The following is a 20,938-nucleotide window of genomic DNA, read 5'->3' as shown; positions in this document are numbered from 1 at the left end:
CAATGTTGACAGTTGACAGTTTCATTTCGATGATTTTGCATAACCTTAACTTTTAATTTTCTGAAATTATTTGTTTTAATCGAAGTTTTGTCTAAATTAATGAATAACAATGAAAAGAAAACATCAGGGATGAAAAATTACTCGAATCCACGCCACCTTATCTCACCGAAGGAAGCAATATTATTTATTTTCTTTCCTCAGTGTAATTGAAAAGTTTTGTGTCTTATGCGTCGTCTAAAAATGTTGTGTACGCCACGGCTGAAAAACTACTTTGTTGGACGAGTCTACTTTTGGCATACAAATAACTAATTCTTTTTTTTTTTTTGGAATACCCTATAATTTATCACATCGTTAGGTGTCACATGAGCAGGACCGTCATAACGTCATATGAGCCAGTGATGGTCTGATGTACTAACTACTGTGATTTACCTAGCTTATTATTATCATGCCGTATTTGAAGATTCTTGAGAATGCGTAGAACCGAGCTGGGACATCGGAGGATAGAAAAAGCGTTATCATTATGTCTTCCTTAGTTGGAACAGCTTCCACTTATAGAAAATGTCCATGTAGGAGTATTACATATAATGGTTCATGCACAGAACATACCTTAAAAGTTCTGTGTTTTGTGAGTTCATGATCAGTGTTGCCAACTCGAATTTTAGAAAATTAGTAGATTATGTGCCAAATGTTGGTAGGATGTAAAATACAAAATTGGTAGATCTATCACCTCAATTTGAAAGATTTTTTAAGATTAAAAATGCATAAACTTTTCTTAAAATGAGCATAAAACCACGTAATAGAAGTTCACCTTTCACATATGCTACATGCTTTAAGCTATTTGCATGTTTATTTAGAATGAAACTTCCACCAGCACACTTAAGATCACACCTACATGATTTGCAATGTAAATATCCTTCACCCTTGGTACTTCCTTGAAGCCAACCTGCAAATTCCTTGTCTTTTTCCCATAATTTCGAATATTTTTGGTCATAGTGCCTTTTTCTAGCTTTTCGTCGCGAAATACCTAACCTGTGTATCGCTTTCGCTGCTTTTGGAATCGATTAAATAAAAATAAATGCACGTTGGTAGATAGGTAGACTGAAGTGAAAATTGGTAGATCTACCAAAAAGTTGGTAGACATGACATCACTGTTCATGATTCTTTACATGTCAATATAGAAAAATACGTCAGTCATCACCAATCTGTCAGGTGGGGTGTTTGTTGTGGCGAGAAAAGTGAAAGTGAGGTTAAGAAACGTGTAAATACTAGGTTAATTCATATTATTGTTATTTAGAAAATATAGGAATTAATATAGAATCAAAATGAAACAGTTACTTATTAATAAGGAATTGTTACCTATGAAAGCCCACTACTTTCTTTTTAATGCTGGTAAGTGTCATTTTCAAAATAATTTTAGGTATTGTTTGAATTTTTTAAAGAAAAAGTTGTTTCACAGACTACGGTATATTGATATGGGTACAATATATAGTATTACAACTAAAATATTTCATATAAAATTTGGAGGTATTCAAAATATATTCAGAAAAACTGAAAATTTTGCTTGAACTAGTAAACTAAAAATTGTAGTAGGTATATCGTTTTGTTATTAATGTTTCTGTACTTCTGTATGATACGTTAAATAGATTTAAAACAATATTTTTTCTAATTGATAGTTTTTTCTCGCATCAATAACTAAAACACTCTATAAACTTTATCTTTAGATTTTATGAGTAGCAAAGGTGCAAATCGTTCAGTAACAGTTTCTACTTTTCTTATTAAAACTAATTTCACTTGTAACTAAAACTGTTGATTACAGTTATATAATAGTTGTATAATAGGTGTCACATTTTTTACAATAAGTAATTGATTGCATACTAAAAATATAACTAGTAGCCTCCAATTATAGTTCTTCTTTAATTTGTCAATGTTCATTATAATGATATTAGATATTTTCTAATTGCCACAAATACTCATAATAAGAATGATTGTTTATCTTCTTATTGAGTTCATTCATTACACAAATTTTTAGGTATAGAAGGATGGTTTCGCATGATTTTTGTCTTTTTTATCCTTTCATATCCAAAAAAGTTCTGATACACTTCATATAATCCTGAGGAATATAATCAATGATAATTACCACTATATCGGATAATAAGCATGTAGAAGCTGCTGAAGTTTGCTTAGTTTAGCTAGTACACAAATAAAAGAATACTGGTGATTCTAAATGCCATTTGCCTAGTTTTCTTAGCAACATATTCTTATTATGTCACACACATAGGGTTGCCAGGTCGCCAAACCTAATAGCCAAACTGACCAGCCAATTTGGCCGGGCATTTATTGTATAATTAAATTGTACAACTAACGTTTTGACAACAGCGTCAACAGGTAAGCTTTTTGATGATGTGTCCGGCTTTATCCAGACGCCTGGCAACACTACACACTCATTAGAAAACTTTCAAAATGACATGAAACAAAGCTCCTTGGAAATAGTAAATGGTGTGAATTGCTTTTCTTGTCAATCTTTTGTCATGTATACAAATTTAGGACTGTGCTACAAATGTACTACTACTAATTTCGTTATTAAAAACTTTCTAAGAAATATTGAATTTATACATGATATAAAGGCTACAAGGTGTGCTATAGCGCACCAGCTGGGAAGCAGCCAATGAGATGAGCAGAACGAGTCGAAAATGAGTCCTCGGGAAGAGAACACACCTTGTAGTCTTTACATCACGAAATTTATATGTTATAATAAACAATCTTACAAATTGGAACATAAATATTGATTTTCTAGAACTTTGTTGATATTCTTCTGTTTTTAAAATTCGTCCTATTAAACTTAAGGTTATTACAAATGATGTTGAATTTTTATAGGTTAGGTTAGATTTTGAAAATATATTTAGTTTATTGCCAGAAACCTAAAACATGACATTTAGCAAGTGTATATATTTTCTGGATTACATTTTAACCTATTTCGGTCTTTATGAATGTGAACCATTTCTAAAAATTCTCTTTTTTGTGTATTAGATTCCGTTTTATGTTTTTTTCATATATCATAATATCTGCTTTCAAAATTTTGAGATTTCTATTTTTATTTATGAATTATTTGGTTTGAGGTTTGATGTTGCTCTGTTGTTGTCTGTTTTTCAATTTATTTATGAAATTAGTGATAATATTACAAGTATCAGACCTTATTTTATTTTGAATTTCGTTATTTAGATGATTGGTGTTCCATTACATAAGATATTTGTCACAGGTAATTCTTTGTCACTAGGAATATTTTGTGCAAAATTGGGACCTAAAGATAAAACTCCATCTGGTATGACAGTATCAGTTTAATTTTTGATCCATTTTGATTTTATTTCAATTGTATTTTTAGCAATAGCTCGTTGTTTTAATATTAGAACAGAGTACTTAATCGGGAAAATGAAAATTCAAAAACCGATACGATTGATTTTATTTTGGAGGATATGAATGAGTTAATGTTAAAGATACAAATATACCTGATGATGATGATGATATCAAAGAGTGGGTCATTTGTGATAGTAATGATCAAGGCTTTCAGATTATGTCGAATCGGAAATCGTGGAAAACTTATTGCAGATAAATGCACATCATGAAATGCAAGAAGATGAAACAGAAGAAAATCTAGTCGTGGGAAATGATGTAGGACCATCTCATGATGAAGCATGATGAATAATAGAAATCCTCTATTTTGATACTTTTTACAGACCTCATTTACCATAGAAATATATATAATATATACATCCAATAATCTATTTCAATGTCTATACTTGTTGGTATCAAACAATATTGTTTTAATTACCCAATTGATGTTGATAAACCACAATTAGATCAATAAACAATTTATGCCATCTATATATAGTTGATCTGTGTTCGAACGACCGGACGCACTACCATTAGATTTTTATATATTTTTTTAATATATAGATTTAAAAATTAATTGACCTGAATGGAAGTCGTCGTATCGTTGGAATATTTCAATTTAACATGAAAAATAGCATGATATTATATAACTCAATGAGTCGTATGACATTTATGAAGTACCAACTTTCCAAATACTATGTGTAAAATTTCGATTAGTCAGAAAAAAGTGACGGCCATTTAAGTGAAGCTACTTTCGTTATTTTTAAAACAATTTCGTGTTGTTCTTGTTGAAAAAAATACTGTACAAGCTCAGCAATAGCTTCAAAAATGTTATACGGACTCTGTTCCTTCGAAAACAATTATTTGTTAATGGTTTGCTGAATTTAAACGTGGTCGTACAGATGCTGAACGTTCTGGTCGTTCAATTGAGGTGGTTACACCAGCAAACAACAACTATTTTGAGGGAAATAGTACTTGCGCAAGTTATTTTATATTTAATTGGATTCTTACAAATAACTATTTGAATGCTAATTATTATATTTACTTAAAACGACTGATAATACAGACAGTGTATTTTGAATGTTAATTGTTTTGTACATATTACAGCAGTATAACTACTTAAACACTTAATTAGACTGATAATATGTTATCGTTTTATGTAAAAACAATGCTAGGAAGCATTCCTGACCCTATAAACATTCGTTATTGTATATTAACTGAGTTATTTATCTAAAGTTCTATCCTCTTTCCAATTAATTAAATACCAAATCCATTTCATTATTATCTATTGAGCATCCTGTATATCTCTTAGGGGCAGACTGCGACCAATTGTTGCTATCGAAAATATTTTTGCCTGACGTGTACAATTTAAAACGTATTATAATAAAAATTAAGTTAGATAATTGATATAATCTCATTATGTTTATTATGGGCATTGAGAAATTTTTGTATCTAAATAGTTAATGAACTAGGATTTACTTAGAAATTGAATCAGTACATTATTTTTCATCTAAATTTTATGAACTAAAAGGAGACATAGAGAAATCTTTTTAATTGTTTTAATTTGTAGACAAAAGCTTGTAAAAACTGAGAAGAAACATAAAAATAACTAAATAAAAAAAATAGAAAAGAAATACAATAATGAGTAACAAAATTATAGGTAATACTAATAGGTAACAAGTTTAATAACAAAATTAAATCAGTATGCAGCTTGCCCGGAATTAAATATTATTATTAGAATAGAGTTTACAGAGTAGAAGGTACTTTCCAGTAAATATGCGCTCAAATAATTACGAAAATATGATAACGATTTGATTTCAATTGGCAAGTGATTATGCATCTTTTTTGCATCGTAAAATATTGAGCCCTTGACTAATTCTAAACGTGGAGTAGGTAGGTAAAGGTCGTGCTCCGCGTTCCTAAGTGGATAACCGTGCAACAACATTTCTGAAATGAGATGCGACTCAATAAGGGTTTAATAAACTGTTGAGGAGGTGGATAAGTTCAGTTCTTTGGAAACTGATCTAACCCCAAATAGGAGGACCTTAATTTTTTATATAAAACGTTAATATGTAACTCCCATCTGAAGGAATTGTCCACAACAAGCCCTATTAATTCAAGATTAGAATCGCACCATGATTTGAGGGTGATTAGGTCACTAGATATGGTCCTATGAAGTGCCGTGGGATCAGGGTTGTTCCAAGTCGACTGCAAATAGACGTAGAATCAAAATAAGGTCTAGTACTGAACCTTGGGGCCTTTATTCTTGTTAGACATTGAATTGAACAATGAAATCAATTCTACACCACTACACCAAAACTCACGATTACACTGTCTGACGCGCGTTTCGACGAGACTGAACACTATCTACACCAACACTCACGATTAAACTGTCTGACGCGCGTTTCGATAACCAAGTTGTCGTCGTCAGAGACTAAAGGTAAATAAACAAGTCACAATTTGAAAAAGTGATCCGTACCAAGACAGAAACTAGTTTACTTAATTTATGTAGAAAAACCTGTTTCCCGAAAGTCGTGATCAACCTTAACAACAGTTCAACAGTCGGGTATAATTCTGCCCGGATAGGATTCAGTATACAACCTTTTGGTTAGTCCAAACTATACATCAAATGTATTTGTACTGAATATTCACTTTAAATTAGATGTGAAAAATATTGATGACAGGTTTTGAAAATATTAACATTGAATATCACGTAGTAGCTTATATGAAAAATTACTTTTCCTTATGCCAGTTATATGATTTTCGATAGTTTGTAATAAAAATGTTTATTTATATATTCATCAGTTCCTCAATAAATGTTTGATTGTAGTTACAATTTATGTTAATTTTCTTCAGAATGTTTCTTTATTGCGAACGGTTTCATCGTTGAATGAACAACGATCTAACAATCTACATATCTCCTAATTTTAAAGAGTATTTTTTTGTTAAAAAATTGATTTTTGCCATATTTAAATTGTGCAGATTGTCTCTGTAAAAGTTACGGATTGTTAATGATGAGAATTCCATTCCAGAATGTTTTGCATCAAGTCCTGGTACACCTTGCATTATTGCGATACAGTTCGAGATATTCGTGGTGTAATAATTTTTTCCTTTTATAGGTACTGGTCCAGTTACTCCTTACCTCAGTACTTACGCCAGACAGTTAGGATTTTCAAGTGTTGTAGTAGGTTTTGTTTACACGATTCTTCCAATAAGTGGAATGTTAGCGAAACCGTTGTTCGGATCTATCGCCGACAGATTCCACTGCCAAAAAATGTTGTTTCTCGCCTCGCAAATTTTGTTGGCAGCAGCTTTTTTGGCTGTTTTCTATTCGCCGAAAATCGAAAGTACCAAACAAGTACAACTTCGATGTTATAACAACAGCTATAATTTTTTGTCTAATTATAGTATAACTAACTGCACACTCGACGATCTTAGAAAGGAACAGATTTGGAATAAATGCGAGGTAAGAATGAATCTCTATTTATTTTTATGATTATTTCGATAAAATTGATTGGAAATAAGGGAAAAAACAACTTTTGATCTTATTTTTATATATTACAACAAATTTCACATTTGGTGGTGTATTTTTTCGCAGATAATCGACAATTTTTTCATTGGATACTGAACACACTGTTGACACTACACAAACACTCACAATTACACTGTCTGGCGCGCGTTTCGACGAGACTGGACACTATCTACACCAACATTCCCAATTACACTGTCTGAAGCGCGTTTCGATAACCAAGTTATCGTCTTCAGAGACTGAAGGTGAGTTTACCATCAGTCTATGAAGATGATAACTTGGTTATCGAAACGCGCGTCAGACGGTGTAATCGTGAGTGTTGGTGTAGTGTAAACAGTGTGTTCAGTATGAATATCACCAACGATTCTTTGTCGCCGTATCTTTTGCATCTTTAAGTAAGAAAGAAAAAGACTTCGAGCAGCATTTATTACTTCACCTTCACTAATTTCATAGCGTCTGAGTGTTCAAACCGGTCCACTCGCCACGAAGCCTGTCGTCTGCCACATACGAGGTTTTTCAAGTTTTTATTAATTTTGTAAATTCCTGTCGATGTCTATTCTTCGTATAACTTCGTTACTAAGCGCCTTAGTGAGTTCACCTTTAAGGTCCAAGCCTTTTAAGCCGTTTAATAAACAATTGTCTCATTTCTAGAAAGACATTTCGTGCTTGCTAAACGCGCGATCTTGATTTCTATATCTGGGTCTATATCTTTTGTTAACCACTACTCCAGATATTTAAATTTCTCGACATTTCCAAAGTAGGTTGAGTTATCATGTTGCGTAACATTAATCAACATCGATAATATTAAGGAACGATAATGGCCGTAAAAAAAGCTAATGAATAACGATGATTCAGCTATTCGATTTCGAACGACCGCAATTTCAAAATTTGCGACGGCTGTAAATAAATTCATTCGAAGGCCAATATCGTTGGAAAATTGCGGTATTTGGAAGTTTTCCTGTATTTGTGCGTCGTCATATATTTACGTTCCGCAAAACAATCAACTTTACTTATCAGAATGCTTCGTATTGATTAATCATATTTGTATTTCGTGTTCATAATTGTACAAACTGTAACGAGGTTAAATACTAGTAGAAACACTATTATACCGAGTTACAGACTGTATTTTTCACGCGACTAAAAAGTACGAAAGAAAATTCTGTGATAACTTAATTAAACTTAGTCTTCCAAAAAAAAAAAACAACACGTAATTTTACCGACATTACCGAGTTAATTAAAAATTCTCTAAAGGATCTTTAGAACTAGCTCGTCATAAAAATAGTTGAAGATAAATAACAATAAATGTTTACATTTAAATTACAATAATATATCTTTTTAAATATACAGGGTGGTAATATATTTATAGGATGTATCCTGTTATTGTCTTACTACATCTCCCTTGGGGAGGAAAAGAAATATTTCAAATTGTTAACCGAAAATATACGTTTTTAAGAATTATATAATTTTACTTTATTTTTATGAACTCTCCTATTTCTATATAATCCGGTCAATTTAGACATTCGAAGTTATATAAATTTCCATCAAGCTGAAAATGGGTAAAATTGTTTAAAATACAATTGAACATACAATTTGAACGTTCCCCATCATTTCCGTATATGAAAAAAAATTTTATTCAAGGTCAAAGGTCAAAAAAATGAGTTTTTCGCAATTTTCAGCAAAACTATGAGTTTTACCATAAAAATACCTTAGACGAAAATTGTAGATCATAAAATTATCTACAAAAAACGTATCGATACTTTTTTTTTCTACGAGTCACTATTTCTGAGATATAATGACTCAAAAAGTTAGTAAAATACAATTTGAACAGGTCAAAAGTAAAAAAAAAAATGAGTTTTTCGCAATTTTTAGCAATACAGTGAGTTTTACCATAAAAATACCTTAGACGAAAATTGTAGATCATAAAATTATCTACAAAAAACGTATCGATACTTTTTTTTTCTACGAGTCACTATTTCTGAGATATAATGACTCAAAAAGTTAGTAAAATACAATTTGAACAGGTCAAAAGTAAAAAAAAAAATGAGTTTTTCGCAATTTTTAGCAATACAGTGAGTTTTACCATAAAAATACCTCAGACGAAAATTGTAGATCATAAAATTATCTACAAAAAACGTATCGATACTTTTTTTATCTACGAGTCACTATTTCTGAGATATAATGACTCAAAAAGTTAGTAAAATACAATTTGAACAGGTCAAAAGTAAAAAAAAAATGAGTTTTTCGCAATTTTTAGCAATACAGTGAGTTTTACCATAAAAATACCTCAGACGAAAATTGTAGATCATAAAATTCTCTACAAAAAACGTATCGATACTTTTTTTTTCTACGAGTCACTATTTCTGAGATATAATGACTCAAAAAGTTAGTAAAATACAATTTGAACAGGTCAAAAGTAAAAAAAAAATGAGTTTTTCGCAATTTTTAGCAATACAGTGAGTTTTACCATAAAAATACCTTAGACGAAAATTGTAGATCATAAAATTATCTACAAAAAACGTATCGATACTTTTTTTTTCTACGAGTCACTATTTCTGAGATATAATGACTCAAAAAGTTAGTAAAATACAATTTGAACAGGTCAAAAGTAAAAAAAAAATGAGTTTTTCGCAATTTTTAGCAATACAGTGAGTTTTACCATAAAAATACCTTAGACGAAAATTGTAGATCATAAAATTATCTACAAAAAACGTATCGATACTTTTTTTTTCTACGAGTCACTATTTCTGAGATATAATGACTCAAAAAGTTAGTAAAATACAATTTGAACAGGTCAAAAGTAAAAAAAAAAAAATGAGTTTTTCGCAATTTTTAGCAATACAGTGAGTTTTACCATAAAAATACCTTAGACGAAAATTGTAGATCATAAAATTATCTACAAAAAACGTATCGATACTTTTTTTTTCTACGAGTCACTATTTCTGAGATATAATGACTCAAAAAGTTAGTAAAATACAATTTGAACAGGTCAAAAGTAAAAAAAAAAAAATGAGTTTTTCGCAATTTTTAGCAATACAGTGAGTTTTACCATAAAAATACCTTAGACGAAAATTGTAGATCATAAAATTATCTACAAAAAACGTATCGATACTTTTTTTTCTACGAGCCACTATTTCTGAGATATAATGACTCAAAAAGTTGTCGTATTTAATGGTTTCATCAAAACATTTCAGCAGTACAACTTTTTTTACAACATTGAAATAAACCGAGACTTGTTGTGAGTATTTGTAAGAAATTATCAATCGACGAAGATGTTGCTAAAGTTCGACGATGTTGTTTTGCAGCTTTGATATTTCTCGTGCAATAATTGTAGCCCATTAAATACGACGGTAAATCTGAAACATTACAACTTTCACAACATTTTGAATCATTATATCTCAGAAACGATGGCTCGTAAGAAAAAAAGTATTGATACGTTTTTTGTAAAGAATTTTATGATCTACAATTTCTGTCTGAGGTATTTTGATGATAAAAAAAAAATTTTTATTCAAGGTCAAAGTTCGAAAAAACGAGTTTTTCGTTATTTTCAGCAAAATGGTAAGTTTTATCATAAAAATACCACAGACGAAAATTGTAGATCATAAAATTCTCTACAAGAAACGTATCAATACTTTTTTCCCTACAAGCCATCGTTTCTGAGATATAATGATTCAAAAAATTGTAAAAGTTGTCGTATTTAATGTATTTTCAGCAGTAAATTCATTTTACAAAATTGAAGTGAACCGAAACTTGTGAGTATTTGTAAGAAATTATCAATCGACGAAGATGTTGCTAGAGTTCGACGATGTTGTTCTGCAGCTTTGGTATTTCTCGTGCAAACATTATAGCCATTAAATACGACAGTAAATCTGAAACATTACAACTTTTTGGAACGTTATATCTCAGAAACGGTGACTCGTAGGGAAAAAAGTATTAATACGTTTTTTGTAGATAATCTTATGATTTACAATTTTCGTCTAAGGTATTTTTATGATAAAACTCACCGTTTTGCTAATAATCGCGAAAAACTCATTTTTTTGACCTTTGACCTTTTTCCATACACGGAAATGATGGGGAACATTCAAATTTTATTTCCAATTGTATTTTCAACAATTATATCAATTTTCAGATTAATAGGAATATATGTAGCTTCACTTTTATTTTTTGGTCTAATTTGACCGGACTATATAACAATATTTGGATATTTCTCCTAAATAACCTCATAAGGACCTATTTACAGCGGTCCCAATTTTCCGTTTTCCGTAATTTTTAACATAATCTTATCTACTATGTTATATTTTACAGATTTTAGATTTAAAGCATACATAAATTCGTTTTTTTCCTTTTATTTATACCCTGTCTATAACGCATAGATTAATCGCAAATTAACAATTAGCCAATCAACGTTGAAGTTCCTTCCAATCGAGCGATCGAAAGAGCCATAAAAGTATTTAGCTGCTGCCGTATTTTTAAACTTTTCGTTTTAGACATGTGATTGTTTGGTGATTTTTAATCGATTTTTTTCGCTTAATACGGTGAAATAACTCGTACGCCAACGTTTCGAAAGACCCTGTTTATCATTGATGTAGTACGACCTACGAGATAACCAAAATATCGTTTCAGATGAGTTGTCAAGTAAGCAGTACTACAACTTTATGTAATGAATGGAATCTGATCGAATATTGTCAAGAAAATCACAGCGATACGTTATCTTTTACTGCCTTCATACCAACACACGAAACACAACCTTTAGATGATTCACTACTTTTCAAAATGGAAAATATTACTTTACCAAACGGCCATATACTAACACAATCTTGTACAACAAACTTACCTTTAACTGCGTGCCAGATCAATTGCCAGGGTTATACGGTCAATGATTATATAACCGAAACGTCTGTAAATAACGATGACGTTTATGGATTATATCAGTTTTGGTGTTTTTTGATTTTCATGATACTTGCCTGGATTGCGCAAGCTGTAGTTGTCAGTATTGGAGACACCATATGCTTTGAACTTTTAGGTAAGTCTTGTTAATGTTAATATTGGCTCAATCAAATACTATCATTTTAATTTGTTATTCTACTAAGGACGCTTTTTTCTTCAACCTCCGAGAGGTTATAAATAAAAGACAAGTTAATATAAAACAATAATTTTGTTACCAAAAGACATTGGTACACTTTTCGACATAATCACCGAAGAGATTGAGACATTTGTCATATCTGTGGACAATACCCTTTACAAAGAAAGTTGCCGCCAATGAACAGACCTTGAAACTTCTGGAAATTCCGTAGACAAAACAGTAATGGTGAAACTGCGGTTTTCTTCAACCGTTCTATCGATTCATTGAACCTGGTCATCTAAAACGACAGATTCACGCACAATACCATCACTCTTGAAGTTTTTCCCATACCCACGACTCATTCTCCGATGGATTTCTCCAACACTATCGCCTGTAGCCTGCATCAATAATGGCGGACATGTTTAAGTGGCTGTGGCACAACGCCGACTGACGCCTGAATGTCAACAAGATCCATTATTTTGATGTTTACACTATTCATATTTACACTAATAAAATGCTGACAGTTGTTTGCGTGATTTGATCTTTATGCGTTCGATTTTTATTTCTTTTGAATTTTTTCTTCCAAATTGTCCAGAATATTAAAATGTAATTTGAAGTTCCGGTCCCTCGTAGAAACGTAGATATTCGCGCTTCTGTATTAAAATACTTTGTCGAGTTTTTTACCGCACGAATCCTACTGTGACTGCGCCAGTTACTTTTGAAAATCTTTTTCTAAAAACTTTATTGTTACAAAAAACACAATTTAATAATTTTACAAGCGAATTATTTTAATGAATTTCGCGATTGAATTAACAAGATTCATTATTTTGATATTTACAATATTTCATATTTATTTTAGAATGTTCCGGATTTTTCTCCACATAACTAGGTGCTATTTTTTGTGTAAAACTTTTAGCGTTCAAATAATGAAATAAAAATAAACTACTTGAAACAAAAAATGTAAATACAATTAGTTCGTACTAGTTTTTAGTTGCATTTTTCTTCGGGTTTATTCATATGATTATTATCTATTTAGGAGATAAACCAAACCGTTATGGTTACCAACGGTTATGGGGTTCCTTAGGATGGGGTATTGTTTCAGCGATGACTGGCGTTTTAATAGATGCGTCCAGTCAAGGCACGTCTCAAAAAAATTATACTTCAGCATTTTACATGGGAGCAGCTTTTTTATTTCTTGACTTCTTCGTTTCGACTAGAATAAAGGTATATTTGTTAACTAGTTAGTATATATATATATAAGTATAAAATACACAAAAAATGTTGATTGAAAGTTTTACCGAATAATTTAGGACCATTAAGTAGGTAGAAAACTGATAAAAAATTCGGGCTTGCTTGGTAAAAATTACTGGCAACATTGCGATGAAATTTTTCGCGGATATGTTTCGATATCTTGTACATCTCGTTATTTTTTTATATCCGACTCTCATAGATGGCGCTAATTACACGGTTCGTACCAAGTATTATTAATCATCACTTTTTTGGGGTTAGATTTATTAATAAAAACTTCAAGCGAACTCAAACATGAGTCAATTTTATACCAAAAAGGTACTCTTGGTAAAACTCGATGCTGTGTGCCATTAAAAATGAAATTCAATGTTCAACAAGTTCTTCGTTTTCGCCTCTTACTCAACCGTGCGATTGAGCTCTATCGTGCATAAAACATAGAGATCTTCGCTCTATATTTTAATATCTCGAATAAGTGGTAAAAGCTAACCACTGGATTTTGTTTCATATTAACTTTTTGACACTGAATACACTGTTTACACTACACTAATACCCACAATTACACTCTCCGACCAAGTTATCGTCTTCAGAGTCTCAACGGTTTACCTTTAGTCTCTGTAGACGATAACTTGGTTATCGACACCCGCGTCAAACATTGTAATTGGAAATGTTGGTGTAAATAGTCTTCAGTCTCGTCGAAACAGTGTATTCAGTATGAATATCTCTAACGGTTCCAGGAATTCCAACTTAGTCGACATTTTGATACCTTTAGATAAATAATTTCCATACTAATCTAACAGAAAAACTCGTTACAATAGTCAAAGTCTAAATAGAAAACCCTGCAACTTCCAGAACACAATTTTCTTCAACCCTGGTTCTTTTTGACCCAGTCCGTTTAATTTGTACCTTAGTTTAGATGGAGCGTGCCTTCTCCATCTAACCTCTCAACTTGAGGAAGACAGTCGATGTCATAGATCAACCACATTCTTTAGATAGCCAACTCGAGCTTCAACGCAATCTCTTGGTTCATTAGTAGTACTAAACAGTTTCCTTTCTGCTTTTCGCGGCATAGTTCAAATTCAAATCTTCTTCTTCAAATCTTCAAACAAAAAAATGAGTCAAACGACAGTTTCGATCCCGACTTGACTGTTTCTGTCTGTCGTGACCTGATCTGACTGTGCCCGTTGGTGTGAATCCCCCTTAACAGTATATTTCTTATCGGTTTAGCAGATGTCCTGAATTATTTGCAAAAAAAAGTTTTATCAATATTTTTAATTGTAAACCGTAACGAAATCGAAATATTTCACAGATTGTCTATTAAGTAGTTTATGTATAATTCGCAAAACTATTTTCCGCATTCTAAATCGAAATTTCATAGAAATATCTCATCTTTTCAGTATTCGCATAAAAAAGTTTCGACAAACATATTTCGAGATGTTACCATGTTACTTTTGGACGTAAGAATTTTAGTATTTATCGTTTGGTGCGTAATCGTCGGTATGTGCACAGGACTGATGTGGCAGTTCCAATTTTGGCTTATAGAAGATTTGGCGAGCGACCAGGGATGTTCCGGTACTACTTACGTAAAAACTTTGGAGGGTCTAATTCAGGGAATTCAAACGATTTTGGGAGAAGCGCCGTTTTTCTTCCTTTCAGGCAAAATTATACAGAAAATTAGTCACGTCCACACCATGTCGTTGGTACTATTTGCCATAGGAATTAGATTCATCCTTTATTCTGTAGTATCGAATCCGTGGTATTTTTTGCCTATTGAAGTATCGAATGGATTAACTTTCGGATTATTTTTTGCCTGTATGGCATCGTACGCAAGTAAAATTGCACCTTCGGGAACAGAAGCTACAATGCAGGTGAGATATTTTTGCTTTTTTTTATTTTGAAAAACAATTTCGTCATTCGTATCGACCTAATTGTCACGTTAATAATAATTAAATAATTGAAGAATGGGATTAAAATTGACAATCTATAAAACTAACAGAAATACGAAATACAGACAATTTATAGTAACGATAAACTTAGCGAGGTTACAGTTCATAATAATAAATAATTAATTAATTATGATGCGCCGCCGTGAAAAGGGTTGTTTTGGATTACTTAACTGTATCATCAAAATGTAATAAACTCAATATTTCTATGCGTACGAGGTCTGGCTATTAAATAACGAGACTGGTTACACGCCTCGCCACACACACAAACAGCTCTGTTTGCTTTACCGCTTCCATCGACTCAAATCGAGTCCCTTTCAAAGCACATCTTTTTCTAACCTCTCAAGGAAGTCTGAGCTTTTGGTCAGGAGTCAGATTTTTTTTCACCAACTTCGCACAGACTTTTGTCTTCTGTAATTTCTCGTATACAATTTTTCTGACCGTTTCTTATTCGGCGTTTACAGCATCAGCAATCATCCGGATGCCTATTCAACAATTTGGTTGATTTTGGTCAAAGTTTCCGGAGATGAAACAGTCACAGGGCGACCTGGGCGCTGGTCATCTTCAGAGCTCTCTCGGCCCTCACTAAAGCGCTTACACCGCTCAAAAAAACGCGCACGAGATAGAGAATTGTCCCCATACACCTCTTGCGACAATTTATAGCACTCAGTTGGAGTCTTTTTAATGTATTCACTTTTGAAAAAAACAAAATGGAAGATTAGGTGTTGAAAGGAGTTTATATAAGGTTCGTCACGTCAAGATAAGACTTTCCAGAACCTCCCATAGGACTCATGGGAGAGGAAGGAGTCTATGCGCGAAAATCATCCCCATGCAAAAACCTACACCATGACCTTGCCTCCAGATTCTAACAATATGGCTGCTTACGAGGAAATTTGTTTCTATGTAATTATTATGAGAAAATATTTACAAAAAAACTCGCGAATTATCGAATTTATCGGTCTGCTTGACGTGAGCTGACTTAACCTCAAATAATTGAAATTAACATTATAATAACTAATAAATAACTTCGTCTACTTATTTCCTCTTAATTTGAATGTTGCTCTGTATTTAAATAAAATTAATTTTTACATATTTAGGGAATGGTGGGAGCCTTATTCGAAGGTGTCGGAGTCTCATCTGGAAGTGCCTTGGCTGGATTCCTCTATCAAACATACGGCGGTCCTCTAACATTCCGTTATTTTGGTTTTGGCGCTTTAGTAACTTGCGCTATTCATATCATCATTCAATATTTACTAAAAGGTACAGGTACAAACAAACACTAATTACCTCGGCATTAAACTAATCACAAACTCATCAAACTACTAATTGTCAGATAAAATATAAAATAATTTTATATTTATATACATTTAATAATAAATTCTTAAGCATATTTTTTTTTATTTACTATTTATTAACTATTAATTTTATTTGGACTCGCTCGGGGTAAAAGTGACACTTAACGCTTCACGCTTAATCGACATCTCGCCCGTTGTTACCATAAGTTGCTTGATAAATTTCATTGAAAGTTTCTTTGATGAGTACATTGAAAACCGTAAAATCTTTTTTTAGTCACTTTACTGTAACATTTTTTATTGCAAGTCCTTAAGATAGTAAGGCAACCCTGTACGAGCAATATGAGTCGAATTGATGTTATGAAGTAGACAAAAAATTTTAAAAAAAAAGTGGCGTTGTATTTTCCTTTTCCTTCTTCTTTTAGTACGTTCAAAATCGGAGGGAATTGGGATTGGTAGATAGGGAAAAATATTTATTTCAAGTAATCGCTTATCACAATTATAAGTTTCTTAATTTGTCATGCTCTGTAATATCTTCAATAATTTTCTTTTGTCCCTGGAAGTCCAATTTGATAATGCTCGAGAATTAGTCCTGTAATCATAAAATTTTAATATCGAGAACCAAATATTTGTTGAATCGGTAACTATTTCCAGAGTTTTTACACGAAACATTTTGTTGATCTCCAACTAACAAAGAAACAAGACTTTTCTATGTGGAAGAGGCTTGAGACATGAATTCTAATCATTCCTCTATTCTTCTTATACTTCACGATAGTGGGAATAAAGAGGTAACTTTCTCTAGATTGACCATTGGACTAACCTATTGGTAGAGCTTTAAACTCCAACTATCTCTCCATTAAACTATTTATTCCACTAAGAAATCCACTACCTAAATATTAAACATTTGGATATTTGAAACGACTATTTTTTGTCTAAGCATTTATTACATTAATTTCTTTTTTCAGGATCTCAAAATGAATATTCGATACCAGAAGAAAATATTGAAAGAATTCAACGGGAAGACGAAAAAGAATTGACGTACTTATACCCTAGATAACAAAAGAACTGATAGTTGTTGGGGTTTAGTTGAATTATCTAACTTTTTAGAATTGAAATATCGGAAAGATGTAAAAATGATAATTTATATCGACATTTTTTGAATGAATGAAAATTAGTGAACACGTAGAAATTTATAAATTGCTTTCGAGGTAAATAATCGAGAGATTATTGTGACTTTCTGACCAGATTGGACTGTTTCAGTTGTTGCTCAAAAGGTACATCTGATTTTTATACCAAATAACCCTTAATACCTTATCGAACCTTTTGAATCGCTCTATACACCTTCGAATTTTTCTCGGTATCTAAAAACAAAGTAATTGTTACTAGATCAATTAATTATCTAAAAAGATAGTCAGTAGCATTAAACATAAAAATTAGACGTATCGGAAATAATTGTTTCAAAAAGTTTTATTGTTTTACGTCACTTCTAACCCAATATTACTATCCTAGGTTTTTCCTCTTCCCCGGAATTGTGCTAAAATGGGGGGCAAAGTACCCCCAAAAAGGGTATTTTTGTGGTTTTAGATAACTAATAAATTCTGCATAGTATGATTACTCGTTCCCATACTACTGCACTTGAAGCAACAACTCCAACAATGTTTCCTTATTTTCTCGCAATAAATGATTTGCTTCAACTTCATTTTTGTACATGTTCAAAATTACTACAAATTGTTTTTTATTAATATTGAAATGCAATTTTGTTGATCATTTTTTAGGTGAACTGTGACTACACAAATTAGCAGTTTTATCACTATCCAAAATTTTAAAAATATTAAAATTCAAAACGCCATAATTACACTTGAAATGTATTCAAATGTATTAACACAAACCTGTTAAAATGTCTTGCATTAGAAGAATATATAGGACAGGAGATATTACTCCTCGTTTGAGGTGTCCCGCAAGTGGTTTTAACAGAGGTGGTTTGATTTCTCTTCTCCGTGTCAGCTATCTTCGACGTCAACACTCATTTTCTTTTGAGCTCTTCTCTGACATAAGTACATAAGTTGCATTTTCAAAGCCTCAAAATATTTCCTGGAATCCACACATTATGATTCCATCATCGTTCAAATGTCTTTGAATGGTTTTAGTCAGCTGATATAAAATTTTTTTTTGTTAATTTTTCATGAACATCTATGCAGTGGTTACATTTTTCGTTCTTCAAGTAATTTCACCAATATTTTTAGTAAAAACTCTATTTTCCTTATGTTTTATATAAATTTTACTGTATTATTTACTATAATATTTACTGTATTATTTCTTGTTGATTGTCTAAAAGTGTACTAATAACTGCTGTTGAGAAAAAAATTGAGTTATAATTTGTTAGTTACATAATTTTCGAGCATATCGTAGAATTTTTTTTGAAAACTCAACAAAGATCTAGGAAAGCTGTTATTCAAACAAATTATAATTATCTGTGATCCGACTCTTAAATTTCAAAATGTTTTTATGTGTATCTGTCCATATTATAAGAAAATATACTGGATACTTTAAACATTATATTTTAAAAAAAGTTGTATGGAAATATATCATCGAATCTAAAAATACCATTAAATAGTAGATATACCATTAAATGATAGATATAACACGAAATTATGATTAGTTTTGATCTAATTTTATAATTTAAAAAATTTTCTAAATTGTATGTCAAAATTTTCAGAAAATGAAAAACGGAAGTACTTTAAACATAATTATCATATTTAGTTGTAAGGTTTATTATGGACTCTACAAATATGATTGAATTTGTTTTTACATCTGACTTTCAGAGAAGGTGCTAGATACACGGTTCTTACCAAGTAGTATTGAACATAACTTTCTTAAGGTTAGACTAAAAAGGTACTCTTGGTAAAACTCGATAATGTATACCATTTTAGAAAAATTTATGTTAAAGGCAAATTATCATGGACTAAAAATACTAAAAGTACTATAAAATAAGTCATAATACAAATTTACTCTGTAATTTATAAAATCTTTGTTGAGCTGTTTGTCAAAATTTTATAAAAATTAAAACTGAAGCACGTTGAACATATTATGTTTTGATTAATGTTGAAAGCAAATTTATCATGGAGTCTAAAAATACTATAAAATGAGTCCTGATACAAATTTTGGTTATTTTTGATCTGACTTAAAATTAAAAAAGTTTTGTAATGGATTCTAAAAATACTATAGAATAACAGGGTATTCTATTAAAACAAAAGTCAGATCCACACTTCCGATAGACATAGTCTGAAGTCGTAGACAACTGAAACAGAATATTTTAACTAAAATGAGCTCCTTGGTAAACACATACAAAATAGAAATATATTGTAGATTTACCTCATCATGATATATTCTGTAAAGTATTAATTTTAAAAATTGTGAAAATATATATCTAAATCATTTATTTAAATTATATTATAGTCTTTAAATGTCTATCTAAATATATTCTTACGTTTATATATTTGATTATCTAAGAATATAATTTGGTAATCTCTTTTTATTATTGTGATAAATTTGAGTTTTATTTATGTTTGTTGTTATAAACTTTTAAAATTTCAAAATAAATCTCGTTCGTTTTTGTTATTACTATTTTTATTTAAATCATATTCCCGAGAGTACTTGAACCAGATCGTTTTTGCTGAGAAAGTAGTGAATTTGGTACTAATTACAACTTTTTCATACTTCATTCTCTTAAAAATTTTAATAATTTTGACTCGCCCTCTTAATTGATTAGCTAAATAAGTAGCCACTGTAAAATGCTAAAAGTATTTATTTTATTTTCCTGTGACGAAGATGCTGCACGAAGATTCTGAGTCTTCTTGTACCCAATGCCTCCTCGCTGTTCTGTTTTATTTATTCTTATCTTACCTCTTCTAGTACTATTGGTTCTTGTTTTATTTGTCTAATGATGGTTCCACAATGTTTTTCCTCCTATTTTTCTTAAGCGTTTCATCTCAACTGTGGCTTCATTCTTCTTTCTCACTGTCCAATTTTCACTTGCGTATGTTATTATTGGTATAATTATATTACATATCTTTATTTTCACTTCCATTTTGATATTGAAAATTTCTTCTATTACTATAACAAACTTGTTAAGTCAATTTGCCATTCTGAACATGGGGTAACCACCTCAATTGGACGACCGGAACGTTCACTATCATCGGTGTCTATTCGACCATGTTTAAATTCAGCAAACCAATAACAAATGATTCTTTTCAATGGAGCATAGTTCGTATAACATTTTTGTAATCATTTCTGAGCTTGTACAGTATTTTTTTCACTAAGAAGCAATGATAAATTAACCCGAAATCGTTTTAAAACTGTTATTTGGAAAATAACAAAAGTAGCTTTACTTAAATGGCTGTCACTTTTTTTTAGCTAATCGACATGTCATGAAATTTTACACATAGTTGGTACTCCATTAATGTCATATGAATTTGACAATTGC

General features: G+C 31.2%; 1 protein-coding gene across 2 annotated transcripts; it reads left to right on the top strand.

Moving 5' to 3' along the window:
* Positions 1 to 1,186: 1,186 nt before the first annotated feature.
* On the top strand, positions 1,187 to 20,073 carry LOC130898852 (major facilitator superfamily domain-containing protein 6-like). 2 transcript variants are annotated; one of them, XM_057808409.1, is made up of 7 exons: positions 1,187 to 1,389; positions 6,507 to 6,853; positions 11,537 to 11,936; positions 13,012 to 13,199; positions 14,618 to 15,088; positions 16,261 to 16,423; positions 17,421 to 20,073. In XM_057808409.1, the coding sequence occupies exons 1-7, from the start codon at positions 1,323 to 1,325 to the stop codon at positions 17,510 to 17,512; spliced, it is 1,728 nt and encodes a 575-aa protein (XP_057664392.1). In that variant the 5' UTR covers positions 1,187 to 1,322; the 3' UTR covers positions 17,513 to 20,073. The 2 variants fall into 2 exon arrangements, with proteins under 2 accessions (XP_057664392.1, XP_057664393.1); XM_057808410.1 differs by lacking the exon at positions 16,261 to 16,423 and having other exon boundaries at positions 1,190 to 1,389.
* The last annotated feature ends 865 nt before the right edge of the window (positions 20,074 to 20,938 follow it).

This window comes from Diorhabda carinulata, chromosome 10 (assembly GCF_026250575.1).
Source record: "Diorhabda carinulata isolate Delta chromosome 10, icDioCari1.1, whole genome shotgun sequence".
Taxonomy (NCBI): Eukaryota; Metazoa; Arthropoda; class Insecta; order Coleoptera; family Chrysomelidae; genus Diorhabda; species Diorhabda carinulata.
The sequence above is the reverse complement of the archived record's forward strand: the minus strand, read 5'-3'. Positions and strand labels throughout refer to the sequence as shown.

Bases quoted from the DNA above. Each gene is read 5' to 3' on its own strand.
- LOC130898852 (XM_057808409.1), top strand. From the start codon at position 1,323: ATGAAACAGTTACTTATTAATAAGGAATTGTTACCTATGAAAGCCCAC. The intron at 1,390-6,506 runs GTAAGTGTCATT...TTCCTTTTATAG, and splicing joins CTACTTTCTTTTTAATGCTG to GTACTGGTCCAGTTACTCCT. The intron at 11,937-13,011 runs GTAAGTCTTGTT...TTATCTATTTAG, and splicing joins CATATGCTTTGAACTTTTAG to GAGATAAACCAAACCGTTAT.